Genomic DNA, 21,666 nt, shown 5'->3' on the forward strand with positions numbered 1-21,666 from the left:
AGAGTATTGGGGTTACTGGGAGTACTTGATAGTTTCTCAGTCTTAACAATGAAGGATAATTAAACCAGAGATTTAATAAAAAAAAATTCTCATGACCATTTTTTAATGGCCACTTAGAAAGTTAAAGTGGATCACACTTTTGTGAAAGTCAAATGAAAAAAGTGTAAGAAATGACAATGTATTTCTTTAATTCACTTTTAATTACAGGATGTATTTCAACATTTCTCTTCATGAACACTGTATTGGTTTAGAAACCTTTGGAGGCAGTTAAGTATTTCGTAGGTTTTGACATTATAAAAATTATAAAGTCTAAAAAGGCATAAGATAGAAAATAATCAGTGCAACACTAATGAACTCAAGGTGTAAATTAGCAGTCTTTATCCATTTCAAATGCATGCTTTTTTTTTAAATGAAGGAAAGGGATCTTTGAGGTGCACGTTAAGTTATTACAGAATACTGTAGATGGAATTCAAGTTCTCCCCCCTACTTCAAACTCTCTTAAAAATCTAAGTAATCAAAGGGTTGCTTATGCCTTTCGTTTCTTCTAAACCAGACATTTGTGTGTGTACATTTACATGACAAAGACATATATATATCAGACTACATAAAGTGATTTAACTTTCACACATACATTTTGTTTTATGAAATTATGAATTTATGAAATTATGACTGACAACCCTCAGTGATTTCATCCAAACTAACCAAATATTTGCATTGTACTAAATAACAGATTTTTTTTCAAACGTGGAACCTTAATAGAAATACTTTGTCCATGTTTTAGAATATTTTTTTTAGAATTGCATGTTACTTATAATTTGTACCAAGAATTTTTTTTTTTAAAGATTTTATTTATTTGACAGACAGAGATCACAAGTAGGCAGAGAGGCAGGCAGAGAGAGAGAGGAGGAAGCAGGCTCCCTGCTGAGCAGAGAGCCCGATGTGGGGGTCGATCCCAGGACTCTGGGATCATGACCTGAGCCGAAGGCAGAGGCTTTAACCAACACTGAGCCACCCAGGCGCCCCAAGAAATTTTTTTCTATCACTTTCCTTTACCATATCCTTTGAAGCACAAAGGAAAACTTGCAGCTAAGTTTTTTTTTTTTTTTAAAGATTTTATTTATTCGTCAGAGAGAGAGAGAGAGAGCGAGCACAGGCAGACAGAGTGGCAGGCAGAGGCAGAGGGAGAAGCAGGCTCCCCACAGAACAAGGAGCCCGATGTGGGACTCGATCCCAGGACGCTGGGATCATGACCTGAGCCGAAGGCAGCTGCTTAACCAACTGAGCCACCCAGGCGTCCCTGCAGCTAAGTTTAAATATGCCTTATATACCTATACTCATGAAATATATTTAATAGTTTATAATAGTCCATTCATGACATTATATAAATGCTTAATCTTTAGAAGTAAAATCCTTAATAGTTGCATGCTAGTAGCAGAAAGGCCACCGGTGGTAGGCAGAATAATGTCCCTCAAAAGAAGTACACGTCCTCATCCCTGGAACTGTGAATAAGTTAGGTTACATGGCAAAGGGGAATTAAGGTTGTAAACAGAATTAGGATTACCAATCAGTTTAACACAGGGAGTTTCTCTGGTGGCCCAATCTAATCACGAGGGTCCTTAAAATTAGTGCAAGAGAGATGCAGAATATCAAAATGTCAGAGTGATAAGATGTGAGGACTTAACTTTACCCTAACAAGTTCTGAAGATGGAAGAAGAGGGCAGGAGCCAAGGAATGCAGGCAGACTCCAGAAGCTAGAAATAAGCAAGCAAATGGATTTTCTCCTAGAGCTTCCAGGAGGAACCAAACCTGCTGACATTTTGATTTTAACCCAGTGAGATCCATTTCAGATTTCTGATCTCCAGAAACTGTACATCTGTGCTGTTTAAAGTCTGAGGTAATGGGCAGCATAGAAAACTAATACGCCCTCCTAACGTAAATAGAACAAAACACCTGAAGGGAATTTAAACGTCTTAAGGAAACAGTGATCAAATCCACAAATTCTCATACTAGAGAATATCAACAATGATTATGCTTTGCTTCAAGTAAATTAGAATTTTAAAAGTAATACATTTGAACAGAAAAAAACAACAAAAATTAAATTATACCCATTCAGTGTACTATCATTCTTTTAATGATGTTTCAAAACAAAGAAAATGTCACAGAGTTATACGGGGTTTTTAATCTAGGGCACAAGAAACATTTATCAACAGAAAATATTTTTACAGCCCCAAAAGAGATTACTTACAAATATTTTGCGAAGTTCATTCTTATAGGACTCACGTAGTTTTGTATTTGATAGGACAGTTTTCTGGAATGGAAAATTAAAACAGAGCTTTTTTATTAGAAAGACAATAGTATATAATTTAGCCCTTGCCACAGGTACTCAATAAGGGAGTGGAGATCATTTTTATTCCCAGGTAATTGTCACATACAGTCTCTCTTTATTCTCTCTACTTCTGCTTCGTTCTCTTTGTGTTACCCTAGCATGCTTATCTCCTGGGCTCTCTCTGTGCGCTCTTTCTCCTCTGTATACATCTGTGCCATGGCTCCTGGTGTCCCTTCTTCTATTCCGCTCTTCACTGGGACTTCGCTGTGACCGTTTTCTTATTTCTCTTTGCTTGTAACTACCGTGACTTCTGCTTCTGCTTCTCCTACCCCTCTCATCCCTGCTCTGGCTCCTGCTGCTCCTCTCATTTCTTTCAGATCCTCTCCTCTCTGGGCTCTGGTTATGGCTTCTGGACTTTTTGTCAGAATCAGAATGGCTCCATTTGCTATGCTCCCTAGAACTTTCTTGTTTTAAAAACCTAGGCTTTTCCTTGGCCTTTTCTTTGTTATGGTGACTGCTAGAAAGTTCTTCATGAAGTTTTCTCTTCTTAGACTTGTCCTTCTCTTCACAATCACTGTTGTTATTCCCTGAACACTTATTTTTCTTTCTTTTCTTCTTTTGTATTTTCTTTTCTTTGTTGTCACTCTCACTGCTGCTTTCTGAAGTCTCACTGGAGGAGGAGGAGGGGGAGGAAGAGGACGAAGAGGAGGAGGGGGACCTATTTTTATGTTTTTTGTGTTTACTTCTGCTCTTCTGAAGCTTTTTCTTTTTTCTATCTTTTTTCTTTTTCTTTTTTTTCTTCTCAAGCCGGTCCAATTTCCTGTTATTGGAAAAATAGTAACATACTATGTAAAAATAGTCCTTTGTTGACAAAAATAAAGTTTTAAATAGACAATATATTTTCCTTGACACTACTGAAAATGGTATTCAAATATAAATGGATTCTTTATTAAATGACAGTTTTCTTTTAAATTATTCAAGTCACACATAAAAATTAAATACATTAAGTCAATTCTTTCACTACACTTTCTCCAATAGTAATGACTATTAAAAAAATTCTTACTGAATCAGAATCTGAAATTATATAGCACTCTAAATAAAGTCATCCTGACCTCAAGGAAGCTTTATAACATTAGTTACATGCTAATGTAAACTCAAATATGTAGCTATAATCAAATGAAAATTAATGATATGTATTTATTATTATTATTTTTTAAGATTTTATTTACTTTTTTAACAGAGGGAGACACAGCGAGAGAGGGAACACAAGCAGTAGGAGTGGGAGAGGGAAAAGCAGGCTTCCCACAGAGCAGGGAGCCCAATGTAGGGCTAGATCCCAGGACTCTGAGATCATGACCTGAGACAAAGGGAGACACTTAACTACTGAGCCACTCAGGTGCCCCATGATATGTGCTATTTTAAAGTAGGGAAATACTAATCAATATTACATTATCAAAACTGAAGGGCATATTCTCCAGAAATTCTAAAGAAGAATACCTTTCAAGTTTTCTGTATTCTTTTGTTATATAATCCCATACTAGTTTTCAACAACTGTTTAGAATTAAAAATTAATTAAATTAAGACAATTTTAGGGGCACCTGGGTGGCTTAGTCGTTAAGCGTCTGCCTTCAGCTCAGGTCTTGATCCCAGGGTCCTGGGATTGAGCCCTGCATTGGGCTCTGGGCTCAGCAGGAAACCTGCTTCTCCCTCTCCCATTCCCTCTGCCTGTGTTCCCTCTCTCGCTGTGTCTCTGTCAAATAAATAAATAAAATCTTAAAAAAAAATTAAGACAATTTTATTAAGGCATTCTGAATTTCTAAAGAGTATTTCACATTCCGAGAAGAGTAACTTGTTTGTGTGTTTGAGTTACTCTGAAATAAAAATGTCTTCACTGAGGGTTCTGTCCAGCCATTCTCAAAATCCACAAGCTGAAACATCATGAGCTCCCTCTATTGGACTCAGCAAACATTTCTTGGATTCTTTAATCCAGAGGTAGTCTGTTTAATTTCATATTTACCTTAAATTTAAACATTTTTCAGCATTCCTCATAAAATCTTACAAAAAGAGTAACACATGGCTCACAGTGTTTTATGGGAACAAACTGTGTGCAAAGATATATAAAAATCTATTATGAAAAGTAATGCCTACAAATAAAGCTATTTCCAAACTAAATGTTCTAGAAAGAACAATGATTTTGTACCATAATCTGAATATAATAATCTTATACTCATTTTTGTATTATTGAAAGAAAGACAAAATTGTATTACTACAGCTGAAGAGCAAATCAGTAGATGTGATGCATGGTTTAAAGTAGTTTCGTAAGCTCTTAGGATCAGAGTTAAATATGATACTAAGATAAATGCAAGAAAAAATAGCTGAATCCATTAAATATACACTTTTTAATTACCTGAGAAGTTTCTGCTTTTGTTTGGTTGTCAGTGACTTTAAAAATTCGACTTCTGGATCTTCTTCACCTTCACTTGCAACATATTCCTGAATCAACAAAGACATCAATAAATTGCTAGACTGCAAAACAAATTAGTTATCAGATGGGAAAGAAAACATAAATAAGAAATTTTGTGTTAGGGACATACTATAGATGAGTATGACATCCTGGATTGGGAAGTAGGTGGTAGGGGACTAAAAATTTTTTGTAGTCTGCCTGCCAAGGAGGATCATAGCACACTAAGAGGTGAAGATAACTGCTTTGTTAGTATTAACAAACTTTATCAGGAAGAGGAAGACAGAAAACATACGTAAAACACAGATTTATAGCATGGCTCCTACTCTCCATCTCTTGAGTTTGAATTTAAACACTTAAGCATTTAAATATTTTATTTTTAACTTAATGAAATGTTAAAACCAAGAAGATCATGAACTTTATTTACTGTTTATTTATTATTATTTAAAAAGATTTATTTATTTATTTGACAGAGAGAAGGAGAGCACAAGCAGGGGGAATGGCAGAAAGAGAGGGAGAAGCAGGTTCCCCACTGAGCAGGGAGCCGGATGGGCGCTGGATTCCAAGACCCTGAGTTCATGACCTAAGTTGAGGGAGACTCTTAACTGACTAAGCCTCCCAGGCGTTCCTGATCATGAACTTTATAAGAAGGTCAAAACATCCACAATTTTAGCCTTTATAAATTCAACAGTACATTATCAAGTATATACCAATGTATCAACAGTATAGATATTTGATTGTATAGGTTATATGAATAGTCCCTAGCAGTGTTTGGAAAGTAATGTGCCTCTTCTCAGAGTACCACAAGTTTATGCCAATGGGAGTCTGAGTTTTAGTGTCAGGTCTGTCTCTAAACAATCACCTGAGCCACAAAGGCAAACACTTCTCTGGGCTCCAGTTTCTTTATTAAATAAAATAATTTACGGTTAGGATATCTACAACCCAGCAACCATTTTTCTGGATCTACGTACAGTTTAATAAATTAAGTTTAAAGTATTTTCTATAATTTTTAGGAGTTTTCTTCCATACACCACTTCTCATTGGTTCTATTTAATTTAAGTTAACAGAGAGGGAAAAAAAACCTCATCACCAGTTCGTAGAGATTTTATCCACATAAACCTGGAGGAGTTTCATTTATTAAAATACAGGTTTAAAACCAATTTCTCATTTAGGTTAAAATAATAAAGAATCAAAATCAAAATACATTTTAGGCATTTTCTTTGCTCTATCTTGCTTTCCTATGGATATATGCATATTGGAAAGCATTAAGTAGCAATTCACAAGCAATCACATTTAGATTTATAGGCATTTTCAGCTTACCGATAAAAAGATCATTACCTGTGATGGATCATTTGCGGTCAAGTTTCTCCCCAGTACATTTCGTTTCAGTGCAAACCCACTGTTTCTCATCTCCGCTATTAGCTCCGAGGGGTGCATCGATGGCCCTGTTCACAAAAATCGCAGTTTGAATGTATCATTTATATCTCTCTACCTTTTTTGGACTCCACAGTAGGAATGCAGTTGAAGCTTTGTTAAGTAAAATCACAGCTAAATCAACTCAATAATCTTCTGCTGAGCAAATAATCAGATATGATTTTCTAAAACAGCAGTCTGGAGATTCAGAATAGAAAATAATTGCATTTTTCTTTACGTGCTAGGGGATTCTCTTCTTATGTAACTTTGTCACATTGAAAAAGCTACATTTAGATGTTATGCTTGGCAGTTTTTAGAATAAAATCAAAGAAAAATGATAAAAAACTGCAATTAAACTTTAACAGTTATTCTCGCAGCAAGAATTCAATTTTAAAAAGATACTTTTAAAGGTACCTGAGCAATTTATTATTGTAGTTTCCAATTCAAAATTCCTCCTTATTTATCAAACACCAACACTGAATACACTGCCATGTGGTTGCTAATTATCAACAGCACACACACACAACCAAACACGTATGCATGCACGCACACAACACGCACATGATAGGTCACTATTAAGCACTTTTGTTAATCTCCCATATATACACTCAGAGTCTGAAATGTCTAGTTATCAGTTTGGGACTGGTGACAAACAATTTTAGGCTAGCTATGGGTGTGTGTCTTTGTTATATTTTTCACAAACTGCTGTTTCCATTTTCGCAAAATCTCAAATTGAAAAGCAAGCTCCTTTTTGGTCACATAATATATACTAAAGATAAATAATATGGACCAACGATAGATACAATTAAAAAATGATTTTAAAAATGTCTGTGATCTTCCCGCAAACATTATGTTTACCATATGGAAGGAGAGACCCTGTCCTCTTTCTTTCATATTATTTCAATTTCATTTTGTTTTCCCTGCTGGTAGCACATTAAGGACAACATTTCATGAAGCCATGTAAAGTTTCTAGCCTAAATTATTTATACTGTCTTAAATGAGCTACCCTGGGTAATCTATCCAGAATATAAGGAAGAATAAGACAGTTCCTGCCAACAAGGAATTCATAAAGAGGGGTGGGGGATAGAAAAACTTCAAAAAACAGATTCTCTAGTTATTTTTTTTTTTTTTAAGATTTTATTTATCCATCTGACAGAGAAAGAGAGCACAAGTTAGCAGAGAGGCAGGCAGAGAGAGAGGGGGAAGCTGATGACGAGTAGAGAGCCTGATGCGGGGCTCGATCCCAGGACCCTGAGACTATGACCTGAGCCGAAGGCAGAAGCTCAACCCACTGAGCCACCCAGGCGCCCCACAGATTCTCTAGTTGTTTGTTTGTTTTTAAGATTTTATTTATTTATTTGACAGACACAGATCACAATTAGGCAGAGAAGCAGACAGAGAGAGAGGAAGGGAAGCAGGCTCCCTGCTAAGCAGGGAACCTGATGCGGGGCTCGATCCCAGGACCCTGGGATCAAGACCTGAGCTGAAGGCAGACACTTAATGACTGAGCCATCCAGGCACCCCGATTCTCTAGTTTTTTTTTATTAAATACTTCATCTATTTTTCTTTTCACTGCTTTATTGGTCTTTTACTAGTTATTTGCATGTTCACCTACATGTTACCATGGAAAACAAAAGACAATAAAATCCAAATCTGTTCACTTGTCAGTAGCATCTTTGGCTAAAAAATTTGGCTGGAAAAGATCAGGTGTATGTTAGTATCCTTTATTAGGATCTACAGGCTTTACCATTTATTCTATTCATATTATCAAGAACAACTGAAAGTATGAACATAATTTTATAAAATAGAAAATGTGCTTTCTGAACTGTCAAAGCTACATTTCCTGGTTAACAACTTTTTTTGATGTCAAATGAATTCAGCAAGCAATCATGCTAAAACTTAGGTTAAAAACGACTCCAGTAAAGGGCCAAAGAGCTTGGCCATTATGATGAGAGGTTACTAACTTACCAAAAGATGTGTAATTTTAACAAGAAGTTTTGTTTTGTTTTTTTAAAGATTTTATTTATTTGACAGACAGAGATCACAAGTAGGCAGAGAGGCAGGCAGAGAGGGGAGGGGAAGCAGGCTCCCTGCTGAGCAGGGAGCCCGACATGGGACTCAATCCTAGGACCCTGGGATCATGACCTGAGCTGAAGGCAGAGGCTTTAACCCACTGAGCCACCCAGGCGCCCCTTGACAAGAAGTTTTTAAAAAAACACGCTTTTTACATTTTCATTATAGTTACGATTACTTTAAGAAAATGATCTCCCTTTAGCCAGTCTGACAGATTATCTAGAAATAGAACCAAACAGGACTCTTGCAGCATTTATACTGCTCTAAAACGTCAAATGAACTCTGTGTAGTACATATGTTTGGCATACACTCCCACACTGTAAGACTAAAAACTCAGGGAACCACCTGACAAACAGTATTCAATAAACAGTAACAATTCTTTTGCCAGTAGCTATAAAATGTTTATGATTATTGTGACATATTCTTTATAATTAAAAAATGCTTTTAGTAATGTTTCTCAAAATCGTCTTATTCATATATATATTTAAGATTTTATTTATTTGACAGAGAGAGAGATCACAAGCAGGCAGAGAGGTTCCCGCTGAGCAGAGAGCCTGATGCATGATCCCAGGATCCTGAGATCATGACCTGAGCCGAAGGCAGAGGCTTAACTGAGTCACCCAGGCGCCCCAAGATTTTTATGTATTTATTTGACAGAGACAGACACAGCAAGAGAGGGAACACAAGCAGGGGAAGTGGAAGAGAGAGAAGCAGGCTTCCTGCTGAGCAGGGAGTCTGATGCGGGCTTGATCCCAGGACCCGGGGATCATGACCTGAGCTGAAGGCAATTGCTTAATGACTGAGCCACCCAGGCACCCCTCATATATATTTTTTAATAATACAATATGATTTTATATTTTTGTCTAACTATGTTCAATGGAGCAAACCAGAAGGAGAAATCACTGTGAGAAACATTAATCTAGAGGAGTGGATAGCTTATATGCTCTTATATTTAAACTATTTCCCAATACAGCCTTTTCCTTAATGTTGGCAACACATTTTGTTTTTTCTTTAGCTGGCATATTTTATTTATTTTTGAATATTTTTATTTAAATTCAGTTAATTAACATATATTATTAGTTTCAGAGGTAGAGGTCAGTAATTCATCAGTCTTATATAATACCCAGTACTCATTACATCAAGTGCCCTCCTTAATGTCCCTCACCCAGTTACCCATACCCTCACCCCCCCTTTCATATATTCTTATACTTAAACCTTCTACCATCAAAAGTTCCGGGTTTCGAAGATGTGACAAGTCAGGTTTAATTAAGATATATTTAGCAAGATACCTTTATACTTTCCTGTTGTGACAGTGGCTATGAAGACTTAAACTGACAGAAATGACTCCAGCTCTCTGAGAACTCAAAATTTAGTTGATATAACAGATTATATAGATATGTTGAAAAAATAGATTTTATAAATATACTCAAAATGCAAAATGACTACTTTCATGTATAGTGCCTTAATAATTTAAATTACAACTGGATTTGGGACTCAGGAATGTTTGGTTTGCTCTTAGATTTGCTATGGTTGAAGAATTCTAGAGAATTCAGGAAAAGGGCTTTTGTTTTAAAATGTCGATTTGTAGGGGCGCCTGGGTGGCTCAGAAGGTTAAAGCCTCTGCCTTCAGCTCAGGTCATGATCCCAGGGTCCTGGGATCGAGCCCCGCAGCCTGCTTCCTCCTCTCTCTCTGCCTGCTTCTCTGCCTACTTGTGATCTCTGTCTGTCCAATAAATAAATAAAATCTTAAAAAAAAAAAAATAAAATGTTGATTTGTGAAGGCTCTTTTCTAGAGTACTTCAGTCAGGCTGGATTAAACCTCTAGAGCACGAAAACCAATGTTAGAACTTAGAAAAGCAGATCCACTAAAGAAACCATTTTCAACATTCACTGATTCTGCAAACCCTTTGCTGTGATACTGATTGTGACTTTGGTATTCAGCTCCATGTCCCAATTAGACCTGGACTATTTTCTACTAGAAAAATACCTTGAAGTCAGAATCTCAGGTAAAAAAAATCCCAGAAGGTGAATTACGTTATAGAAAATCATGTTTGTAAAAGGCCTAATCTATTCATTTAGAGCATTCCTTTTTATAGAACTAAGCAAAAGTAATGGAAGGTAAAAAATATTCCATAGTAAAACAGATGTTTTATCAGAGAATAATATAGGAAGTCAAAAGTTCTGGCTATGAGAAAGGCCACATCACTGACTTCACAATTAGCAGTCTCAAGTGACTCCCATAAACGGCATAGGAGAGAGCTAAATGCTTTGGGTTTCACTGCTAGCACTAGGTCCGTCTGCTCTTCCCAAGGACAGATGTATCTTCCTTTCAAAGTTCATCATTCCTTTCAAATGAAACATTCTACAGTTTCATGGTATTCGGCGGGAGAAGGGAGGGCCCTGAACTGTGCGTTAGGTAAAGGTTGTATTACAAATGCCTTTTACTCCTTCCCCTAAATTTAACACATTTATTTATGGGATGTTACTGTTTGTTGAAAGTGTCTGCTATTCCTAAAGTGAATATAGTTTTGTTTGCTATTAGTGTGGTGATGGGGCGCCTGGGTGGCACAGTCAGAGCTCCTGACTCTTGGCTTCCGCCTGGGTGGTGATCTCAGTGCGGTCGACTTCCTGTGTTGGACTTGGGCTCAGCGCAGGGTCAGCTTGGGATTTCCTCTCCCTCTGTGCCTCCTGCTGGTGCTCGCTCTCTACAGTAAATCTTAAAAATAAATAAATAAATGAAGTGGTGGGGCGCCAAGGTGATTCAGTCAGGAATAAGTGTCTGTTGATTTCGGCTTAGGTCATCATCTTGGGGTTGTGAGATAGAGCCCTGTGTCAGGCTCTGTGCTGAGCACGGAATCTGCTCCAGCTTCTCTCTCCCTCTCCCTCCCCCTCTGCGCTCCCCCCTGCTCACTTCATTCTCTAAAATTTATAAATAAAACCTTAAAAAAATAAGTGGTGATAAATTTTTTCCTTCTCATTGTGTATTTTAACTTTATACAGTGAATATCTTCAAACCTAGCGAGAATAATGTAGTAAGTCCTATGTACTCCTTACAGAGCTTCAACAATTATCAGTGTTTTGTCATTCTTATCACTTCCAACATCTTTTTTTTTTTTTTTTAAGATTTTATTTATTTATTTGAGAGAGAGAAGCAAGCATAGCAGGGGGAGAGGTGAGGGAGAGAGAAAGGGAAAAGCAGACTCTCTGGTGAGCAGGGAGCCCAATGTGGGACTTGATCCCAGGACCCCAGGATCATGACCTGAGCTGACGGCAGACGCTTAACTGAGTCACCCAGGCGCCCATCCTTTCTTTCTTTTTTGACAGAGTTATTGACAGAGATTTGATAAACCTAGATTTTATTTGACAGAGATAAAATCTCAGGTATCACTTTGGTATTTAATCACTAATAAACAGGGAGAATTTCTTAAAAACAAAACCCTAACAACACCTTTACTACACCTGTCCATACTGACATACTGAAAATATCATCTGATACCCAGTTAACATTCAGGTTGTCTCAAAAGTATTTTCACAGTTGGATCTATCCAGATTAGGATCCAAACAAGGTCCACACACAGCATCTAGTTCACGTATCTCTTAAATCTCTCTCTCTTTAAACTGAGGTGTAAGTGATACAGTGCTCGCTTCGGCAGCTCATATACTAAAAATGAGGTATGAAGTGACACACACATACCTTAAGTCTGTTTTAATCTAACAGAAATTTAATATAATAGAAAACCACACCCACCCCCTACGTGCTTTCATTTGCTGAGAGAATGGGGTCATTTGTCCTATAAATTTCCCATATTCTGGACAGTGATGTCATTTAATGTTCTTCTAGTCACTGTATTTCCATAAGCTGGTAGTAAGATCTAGATGCTTATTATTCTGGCATTTTATACCATATACTTTGGAGGAATACACAGAAAATCTTCTTAAATTTAGATTTAGAAAAATGACACTTGAAACAAACACATTTCTGGCTAATGAACTAGACTAAGGAAAAAAGGCTGAGACTTCAACCCAGTATGTTTGCTGTTATCACGTAGTCATAGTGACAATGGTAAACCTTAAAAATGTGTTTTAAAATAAACCCCAAACATTATCACAAATAAAATATATTATGATTATTTCCATGAAAGTACAACCTTCTTTCTTTCCTAAAATTAAACTGTGTCTAGTAAAAAAGCCACTCCCTGTTACTAAATGTACAAAGGACAAACAGAGACACTAGTTATAGTACACGACTGTGAGGGAGATCTGGGCTAGTGGGAATTATCAAGAATTTTATATATGATTTCTAGTATTACCTAACCCTTTTGCTTTTAAGAAAGCTTACAGAAAGTTATCCTAAAAAAAGGCTGAAAAAGGGGGCACAGTAGGAACATGCAGCACAAGTCCCAGGGAAAAAGTGAACAAAGCTATTAATAAAGTGTGTGGGTGATTTTTATTTATATAGATGAGAATGTTTTATGTATGATTTTCTAAAGGTTATGCAAGAACCAATTGTACTGAATTGCAATAAAACTGCTCCATACTGGGAATTTTCCTGACACACTGCCAGTTCAGCTTAGTGGAGGCTGGAAAAAATAGGGTTTCTTATTGCCCTTATCCCAAGTTCATACTGAAGACAGCTAATTTGGTCTATATTAAAACATACAATGTAAAAGAAAAATTAAACATTTCATTTTAGTCTGCGTGTCTAGAAAATACACAAAAACAAGGAAAATAAAACCTCTCTTATTGTATGCCAGTAAAGAACACTATTTATTTAAAAAAAAATCTTTCCTTAACAGAATAGTTAAAAATATATGACTTACATTTGATTATATCTTCAACTTAAGTTATATGCAAATATTTTAGTGATGATACATCCAGTGAAATAAAGTGAATTCACAGTCCATAGAAGACTAAGAAAAATAATTTGTGCTGTGATGAACATGAAGTATTAGAAGTTAGCACCATGTTTTAATTAAATTTTAGGACTATGAATGCTCCTGAGAGAGAATGAGAGCTCTTGAGAATTATTCATCCATGAACCTCAAAAACATTATGCTGAGTCAAAGAAATCAGACACAAAAAATACATATGATTCCATTTATATGAAATTAATGAATAGGTAAAAGTAACATCTGAGATTTAAAATTAGAAGAGCAGTTGTGGGTGGAGGAGGCTAACTGGCAAGGGACAGAAGTGTATTTTCTAGGTTATGGCAATACTGTGCTCTATATCTAGTCAGAGACACTGGTTACATACAACTGTCAGACTCAAACTCTACACTTAAGAAGCAACACATTTATTTATTTATTTGTTTGTTTGTTTGTTTGATAGAGAGAAACAGAGAGAGAGAGGGACCACAAGCACAGGGAGTGGGAGAGGGAGAAGCAGGCTCCCTGCTAAGCAGGGAGCCCGAAGCGGGGCTTGATCCCAGGACCCTGGGATCATGACCTGAGCTGAAGGCAGATGCTTAATGACTGAGCCACCCTGGCGCCCATACATATATATATATATGTATATATATTATGTATATATACATAATATTTTAAACCAGTCAACAGCAAATACTCAATGACCATGTTATTATAGACTCTCACTACATTTCTATATTACATCTCTAACTATGGAGAGAGCCCAGCACAGGAAATTTCAACTAATGCATCCCTACTATATAACACATTAAGTGATTTATTTTTTATTTTTTGTAAAGATTTTGTTTATTTGACATATACAGAGACAGCGAGAGCAGGAACACAAGCAGGGGGAGTGGGAGAGGGAAAGCAAGCTTCCCGCCGAGCACGGAGCCCAACGTGGGGCTTGATCCCAGAACCCTGGGATAATGACCTGAGCAGAAGGCAGATGCTTAATGACTGAGCCACCCAGGTGCTCTAGAAAGTGATTTTAAAAATCAGTATGTATTAATGAGAGATTATTTTATTTCATTAGGCCTCTTAGAGATAGAGAATGGAGAACTCAGTTTTTGCCTTGAAGCTTAAAATCTTTTGGGGAACACCAGTTCATATTAAATAACAGGTAAAATATAAATTGTAAATCTGTGTTATGAGTTATATTCAGAAAAGATGATAAACAATTATGTAAACTGTACAAGGCACTGGGATACAAAGGTAAGTAAGATACAGTCCCTAATTCAGAAAAGCTTAGACTGGGGTGCCTGGGTGGCTCAGTGGGTTAAAGCCTCTGCCTTCGGCTCGGGTCGTGATCCCAGGGTCCTGGGATCGAGCCCCGCATCGGGCTCTCTGCTTGGCGGGGAGCCTGCTTCCCTTTCTCTCTCTCTCTGCCTGCCTCTCTGCCTACTTGTGATCTGTCTGTCAAATAAATAAATAATCTTTAAAAAAAAAAAAAAAAAAAAAAAAAAAAGAAAAGCTTAGACTTTTTCAGGAAAGAACAAGAAACTGAGTTTGGTTTTCAAACTCTCATACGAATTAGGAAAAGGTAAAAAGTAGGACATTTTAAGTGAGTGGAACATGATGAAGGTTGTTAACTTCATTAAGTTTGATTTGCATAGCAGAATTAACATTTACTAGGTGGACTACATTTCATTTATTTTCCTTTTCCAGGTAATCACTAGCTAACTTCCTTTACTTGAAGATGGCAGACCCTGAGTAGACAGAATGATGTTAAGTAGGAAGAATCATGTAAAAGAGAGTTATGACTGTGATCTGAGAATCTTTTTTTTTTAAAGACTTTATTTATTTATTTGATAGACAAAGATCACAAGTAGGCAGAGAGGCAGGCAGAGAGAGAGGGGGAAGCAGGCTCCCTGCTGAGCAGAGAGCCCGATGCGGGGTTCGATTCCAGGACCCTGAGATCATGACCTGAGCCGAAGGCAGAGGCTTAACCCACTGAGCCACCCAGGTGCCCCTGTAATTTAAGAATCTTAATACACCTTGGAGATTAAGGAAAGCATAGCCCCCACTGCCCCCACACATCCCTTTACAGAGCAGAATCATTTACTGATAGAACAGGATTACAATTAATTTGTTAATGTCAATGGACTTTCAATACCTAGTCACAGTAACAACAAATTTAAGCACTGAATTACAATTAGTACTTATAAGTAGTTAGAAATGCTTAACCATTGGTAATCACTTAAAATAAAATAGCCAAAATTTAAAGTATTAGTCAAGAGCACCGGGCACCTGCGTGGCTCAGATGGTTAAGCATCTGCCTTCAGCTCAGGTCATGATGTCAGGGTCCTGGGATGGAGTCCCAAATGTGGCTCCCTGCTGAGCAGGGAGCCTGCTTCTCTCTCTCCCTCTACTACTCTCTCTTTGCTCTCTCTGTCAAATAAATAAATAAAATCTTAAAAAAAAAAGAGCACCCTTTTAACTTTTGAAGCACCATGACTTATAAGTTTTACTGAATTATCTCTTCAATAAGTCACTATTTCTTTTCAGCTAATTAGCTTCCACCTGCAGTAAAAAAAAAAAAAAAAATTGGTTCCCGACTGATCAACTAAAGAAGAGAAATGGTGCCTAACTTCACTTATTTTGACATCAATCCTTTATTTATTAGTTTTTAATATCTGCCTACTTTAGGAGTTTAGCTTTTTTTTTTTTTTTTTTTTTTTAAAGTAGGCTCCATACCCAATGTGGGCTTGAACTTATGACCCTGAGAATTGCATGTTCTACTGACTGAGCCATCCAGGTATTCCCATGAGCTTAGCTTTAAAAAGATTCTGGTAACACAAACACTTTTTCTGCAGTAGAATTTTGTTGGAGAATTAAACAAGCAGAAGGCAGAAGATGTAGGTCTATCTTAGTAGCTATGCTAGTAGGATTCAACTTCTTCAAGGAGTTGCATAAGGTAACTCTGTAACAGATTCAGGGAGATTTGCCAGATGGGCAACTGAGTTTAACATCTTTCTTTCTACAGAAAGTCCCTCTAGCATGCCTCCTACGTATCTTTCTGGCAAAGATTAAGATTAATTATTTTTTGAGATTTCCCAAACATATTCTCAAGTGGCAAAATGTTTTCAACATAAAAAGTTGATGAAGGGGCACCTGGGTGGTGCAGTCAGTTGGATGTCTAACTCTTGGTTTTGGCTCAGGTGGTGATCTCAGGGTCACTGGATTGAGCCCCACGTTGGGCTCAACGTGGAGTCGGCCTGGGTTACTCTCTAACCTCTGCCCCTCCTACTTGCTCTCTCCCGTGTGCATGCTCATGCTCTCTCTCTCTCTCTCTTGCTCTCTCTAAAATAAATGAATAAGGGGCACCTGGGTGGCTCAGTTGTTAAGCGTCTGTCTTCTGCTCAGGTCATGATCCCAGGGTCCTGGGATGGAGCCCTGCAATGGGCTCACTGCTCAGCGGGAAGCCTGTTCTCCCTCTTCTACGCCCCCTGCTTGAATTCCCTCTCTTGCTGTCTCTCTCCCTCTCTGTCAAATAAATAAAATCTTAAAAAATCAATCAACCAATCAATCTTTTTAAAAAAAGGCTGATGAGAAGACGAAGAGCAGCATATGGAAGCTCTGTTGCGGAAAACTTCTATTAGTGCTATGGTTTAGTGTAACATTCTTCATGGAAATTAAATCAAGAGTTAGGGAAAATTAGGTAAGGAACAGTGCATTCATAGGCAAACAAATTTTTGTAGTAAGTGTAATATGTTACATATAATAATATATTCCTCAATTTAACTATTTATTCATTTTCATATTGAATGAAACACACTAAAAACCACAGAGTAGACAGAATTCATAGAGACATGTCAAACATACTTACCTAACATCACTTTAGCCATTTGTGGTATGACTGGTTCTGAGACTTAGACATTATATAGAAAAAGAAATTCTGTATTTGTCAAACCATCCAGTGGCACGCTTTTGAATTTGAAATTTAGTTTCATTAAAAATGTGAAATTTGCCATATTATATGCAGTTCTAAATATTTTTAAAATTATAGCTAAGTTAAAAAAAATGGCAGAGGGCGTCTGGGTGGCTCAGTGGGTTGGGGCCTCTGCCTTTGGCTCAGGTCATGTGATTCCAGGGTCCTGGGATCGAGTCCTGCGTCGGGCTCTCTGCTCAGCAGGGAGCCTGCTTCCTCCTCTTTCTCTCTGCCTGCCTCTTTGCCTACTTGTGATCTCTCTGTCAAATAAATAAAATCTTTAAAAAAAAAGATGGCAGACTTTAAATATATAGCAACTTAAGCCTAAAAAAACCAAAAGTCAAATAATTAGTACAACATGAAACTAATGTTAACAAATCTGGGCTCGATGTTTATTCACTACTATGCTGCTTTAACAACTTTTAGATTTTGGTACAATATATGAAGAGCTTGAAAGTCCTCCCATCCTTACAACAACAGAGCTGAAAAAACTGAAAATCAACAAATCTTCTTAGAGGTATTAGAGAATTGAGGCCACAAGGTAAAACACTGCTTCCAAAACAGGAGAGACAGGCAATACAGAGAATCACAGTTTAACAGGATCAGAAACCACCAGTGGAGTCAGCAACTACTAGAATCCTTAAAAGAATAATATACTATTGTTGGACTGAGCATGGACTAGCCTGAGAACTAAAAACACTTTAATAAGTTTTACTTCCAGGAGCCTCACCAGGTTCTCACTGTGAATATAGTCCCCTTGTACTTACCTTCCAACAGTATGAAGGGAAAAGTAACCATTTTGAAATATGCCCAGAGTATTTTGTTATCCTGAGCATATGCTTATTCTCAAAGGAGACTCTTTTACCAGAGCCTAACTAACCTACATGGAAAAAAAAAAAAAGAAGCTGTGAAGTAGGGAAAAAAGCCTGAGAAGCACCTGTTAAGGTTATAGCCCAGAAGCATAGGTTCACTAAAAGAGTGAGACCCAGGAGTACTTGACTGCCTCAGTTGGAGGAGACCTTGATCTTGGGTCATAAGTTTGAGCCCCATGGTGGGTGTAACAGTTACTTAAATAAATAAATAAAAATAAACCTTAAAAAGGCAAAGAATGAGGCTTAGTCATAGGGTTATAGAATGATTCCCCTCCCCCTACACATTATCACCATATTAACAGGGCTCCTGTAGAGGATACCTGTAGAGGAGATTACAAATGAAGCAAGGCTCAGACTCTTATATGTTATAAAGAAGCAGTCTGTAGGGAAACCAAAAGATAACGGGGGAGACAAAAACAAAGACACCAGAGGAAATTTAAGACCCTGACATCTACAGCTCCAACAAATTGTAAATACAACCTAGTTTCTAGCCAGATAAACATAAGACCTCAGGGGCGCCTGGGTGGCTCAGTGGGTTAAAGCCTCTGCCTTCGGCTCAGGTCATGATCCCAGGGTCCTGGGATCAAGCCCTGCATCAGGCTCTCTGCTCAGTGGGGAGCCTGCTTCCTCCTCTCTCTCTCTGCCTGCCTCTCTGCCTACTTGTGATCTCTGTCTGTCAAATAAATAAATAAAATCTTAAAAAAAAAAACAAAAAAAAATAAGACCTCACACTAAAGACTTATTTACCTCAATTTCATCTACCTGATACTACATCATGTCCAGCTTTCAACAAAAAAGTTATAAGTATGCTAAAAGACAAAGCAAGCATCAGAATCAGACTTAGCTATGATGGAAATTCTGGACTTATCCAATTGGGAATTTAAAATAAGACTAATACTTCGGCTCAGGTCATGATCTCAGAGTCCTGGGATCGAGTCCCGCATCGGGCTCCCAGCTCCATGGGGAGTCTGCTTCTCTCTCTGACCTTCTCCTCGCTCATGCTCTCTCTCACTGTCTCTCTCTCAAATAAATAAATAAAATCTTTAAAAAAAAAAATAAAATAAGACTAATATGCTAAAGGCTCTAATGGACAACATGGAAAAATAGATGGGTAATATAATAAGCAGAGATAGAAACTCCTAAGAAATAATCTAAAGGAAATGCTAGAAATAAAAAACATTAACAGAAATGAAGAATGCCCTTGATGAGCTCATCAGCAGACTGGACATGCCTGAGTAAAGAATCAGTGAGTTTTAAGATATGTCAATAGGAACTTCTCAAACTGAAAGCAAAGGGAAAAAGAGAAAAAAAAAAAAAATAGAAAAGAAAACCAGAATGTTCAAAAACTGTGGGACAATTACAAAAGATAAAACATATACACAACAGGAGAACCAGAAGGAGAAGAGAGAAAAGAGAGATAAAAGAAGAAATACCTGACCTGGATGAGAGTTCCCAAGACTAAGACAGACAACAAACCATAGATTCAGGAAGCTCAGAGATCACCAAGCATAATGAATACCAAAAAATCTACACCTATAGCATACTCAAACTGTAAAAAATCAAAGACAAAGTCTTGAAAGATGCCAGAGAGGGGAAAAAACTTACCTAGAAAGGAACAAAGATAAAAAATTACATCATGCTTCTCTTAAAAAACCATGCAAGGAACAGGAGAGTGAAGTATTTAGTGTTGAAAGATAAACCTACCAACACTGAATTCTGTAAGCAGTGCAACTGTCCTTCAAAAGTGAAGGAGAAATAAAGTTTTTTAAACAAACAAAAATTGAGGAATTTGTCACCAGCAGACCTGCCTTGCAAGAAAGATTAAAACCTGTTCTTCAGAGAGAAGGAAAAGGACACAGATCAGAAATCGGGATCTACATAAAGAAAGAGCATTTGAAAATAAAAGATAAAATATTTTTTATTTTTTTTAAAAAACATTTTATTTATTCATTTGACAGAGAGAGACACAGTGAGAGAGGGAACACCAGCAGGGGAAGTGGGAGAGGGAGAAGCAGGCTTCCCATCGAGCAGGGAGCCCAATGCAGGGCTGGATTCCAGGACACCAGAATCAGGACCCGAGGTAAAGACAGACGCTTAACGACTGAGCCACCCAGGCACCCCTATTTTTTCTTATTTTTAACTGATATAATATGTTGTTTGAAATGATAATAGCAATAATATAGTAGGAGATTATAGCTTATAAATGAAAGTATGACAGCAATGTTAAAAGGGACAGAAAAAAGGAATTGTATTATATAACAGGAGCTGGTTTACTCTGTTACAAAGTACTGGTACCACTTGCAAAGTGGTACAGCACTATCTCAAAGTCAACTTAAATTAGTTGTATATGCATACTGCAAATTCTAGAGCAACCACTAAAATAAAATAAAATAAAATAAGTACAGGGGCTCCTGGGTAAGTTCAGTCAGTTAAGTGCATGCCTTCAGCTCAGGTCCTGAATCAAACCCTGCACTGGGATCCTGGCTCAGTGGGGACCCTGCTTCTCTTTCTCCCCCTACTCCTGCTCTCTCTCTCTCTCCTTTTCTCAAATAAATAAATAAATAAATAAATAAATAAAATAAAATAAAATAAAAAAAATAAGCACAACTGATATGTTGAGAGGAGAGAAAATGGAATCATATAAAATTATCAAGCCAAAGAAAGCAGAAAAAGAGCAGAACAGGGTGCCTGGGTGGCTCAGTTGGTTAAGTGACTGCCTTCGGCTCAGGTCATGATCCTGGAGTCCTGGGAATGAGACCCGTGTCGGGCTCCCTGCTCAGCGGGGAGTCTGCTTCTCCCTCTAACCCTCTCCCCTCTCATGCTGTCTCTCTCACTCTCTCTCAAGTAAATAAATAAAATCTTAAAAAAAAAAAGAGAGAACAAAAAAATAAAAGAAGGAACAAGGGCAACAAATAGAAAATAATTATAAATAAAATAGATCTTAATCCAATTATGTCAGTAAGAAATATAATATTACCTACGTAAGACCCAACTATATGTTGTCTACAACACACCCACGTTTGTGTGTGTGTGTGTGTGTGTGTTTTAAAGTAGTTTTCTAAGGGCGCCTGGGTGGCTCAGTGGGTTGAAGCCTCTGCCTTCAGCTCAGGTCATGATCCCAGGGTTCTGGGATTGAGACCCCCCCCATCAGGCTCTCTGCTTGACAGGGAGCCTGCTTTCCCCCTCTTTCTGCCTACTTGTGATCTCTGTCTGTTAAATAAATAAATCTTAAAAAAAAAAAAAAAAAGGTAGTTTTCTATGCCCAGTGTGGTGTTTGAACTCACGGTCCTGAGAAAGAGTCACACGCTCTACTGACTGAGGCAGTCAGGCATCCCAACAAACCTCCTTTAAATATAAAGGGGCGCCTGGGTGGCTCAGTCAATTGACGGTCTGCCTTCAGCTCTGGTCATGATCCCAGGTTCCTGGGACTGAGCCCTGCATCAGGCTCCCTGCTCAGCAGAGAGCCTCCTTCTCCCTCTCCCTGTGCCGCTCTCCCTGCTTCTGCTTGCTCACTTTCTGGCAAATACATAAAAAATAAAATCTTTAAAATGTATGTGTGTATGAAACGTTTTTAGAAACAGACAAATCCACTATTATAGTTGGAGACTTCAATGCCCCTCTATCAAAAGTGGACAGATCCAGTGGACAAAAAAAAATCAGGATATAGCTGAATTGAACAGCAC

The 21,666-nt window shown here is 37.6% G+C and overlaps 1 protein-coding gene across 1 annotated transcript in view; it reads right to left on the reverse strand.

Moving 5' to 3' along the window:
* Positions 1–2,099: 2,099 nt before the first annotated feature.
* Positions 2,100–21,666, reverse strand: part of CIR1 (corepressor interacting with RBPJ, CIR1) — a 42,827-nt gene continuing 23,260 nt past the window's right edge. Inside the window, exons 8-10 of the mRNA XM_047722196.1 lie at positions 6,126–6,232; positions 4,734–4,819; positions 2,100–3,146 (exon numbers count right to left, since the gene is read on the reverse strand). Of these exons, the coding sequence (XP_047578152.1) occupies positions 2,408–3,146; positions 4,734–4,819; positions 6,126–6,232 (932 nt within the window). The 3' untranslated portion in view covers positions 2,100–2,407. The remainder of the gene's footprint in view (positions 3,147–4,733; positions 4,820–6,125; positions 6,233–21,666) is intronic.

The sequence above is a fragment of the Lutra lutra genome, chromosome 3 (genome assembly GCF_902655055.1).
Source record: "Lutra lutra chromosome 3, mLutLut1.2, whole genome shotgun sequence".
In the NCBI taxonomy this organism is placed as follows: Eukaryota; Metazoa; Chordata; class Mammalia; order Carnivora; family Mustelidae; genus Lutra; species Lutra lutra.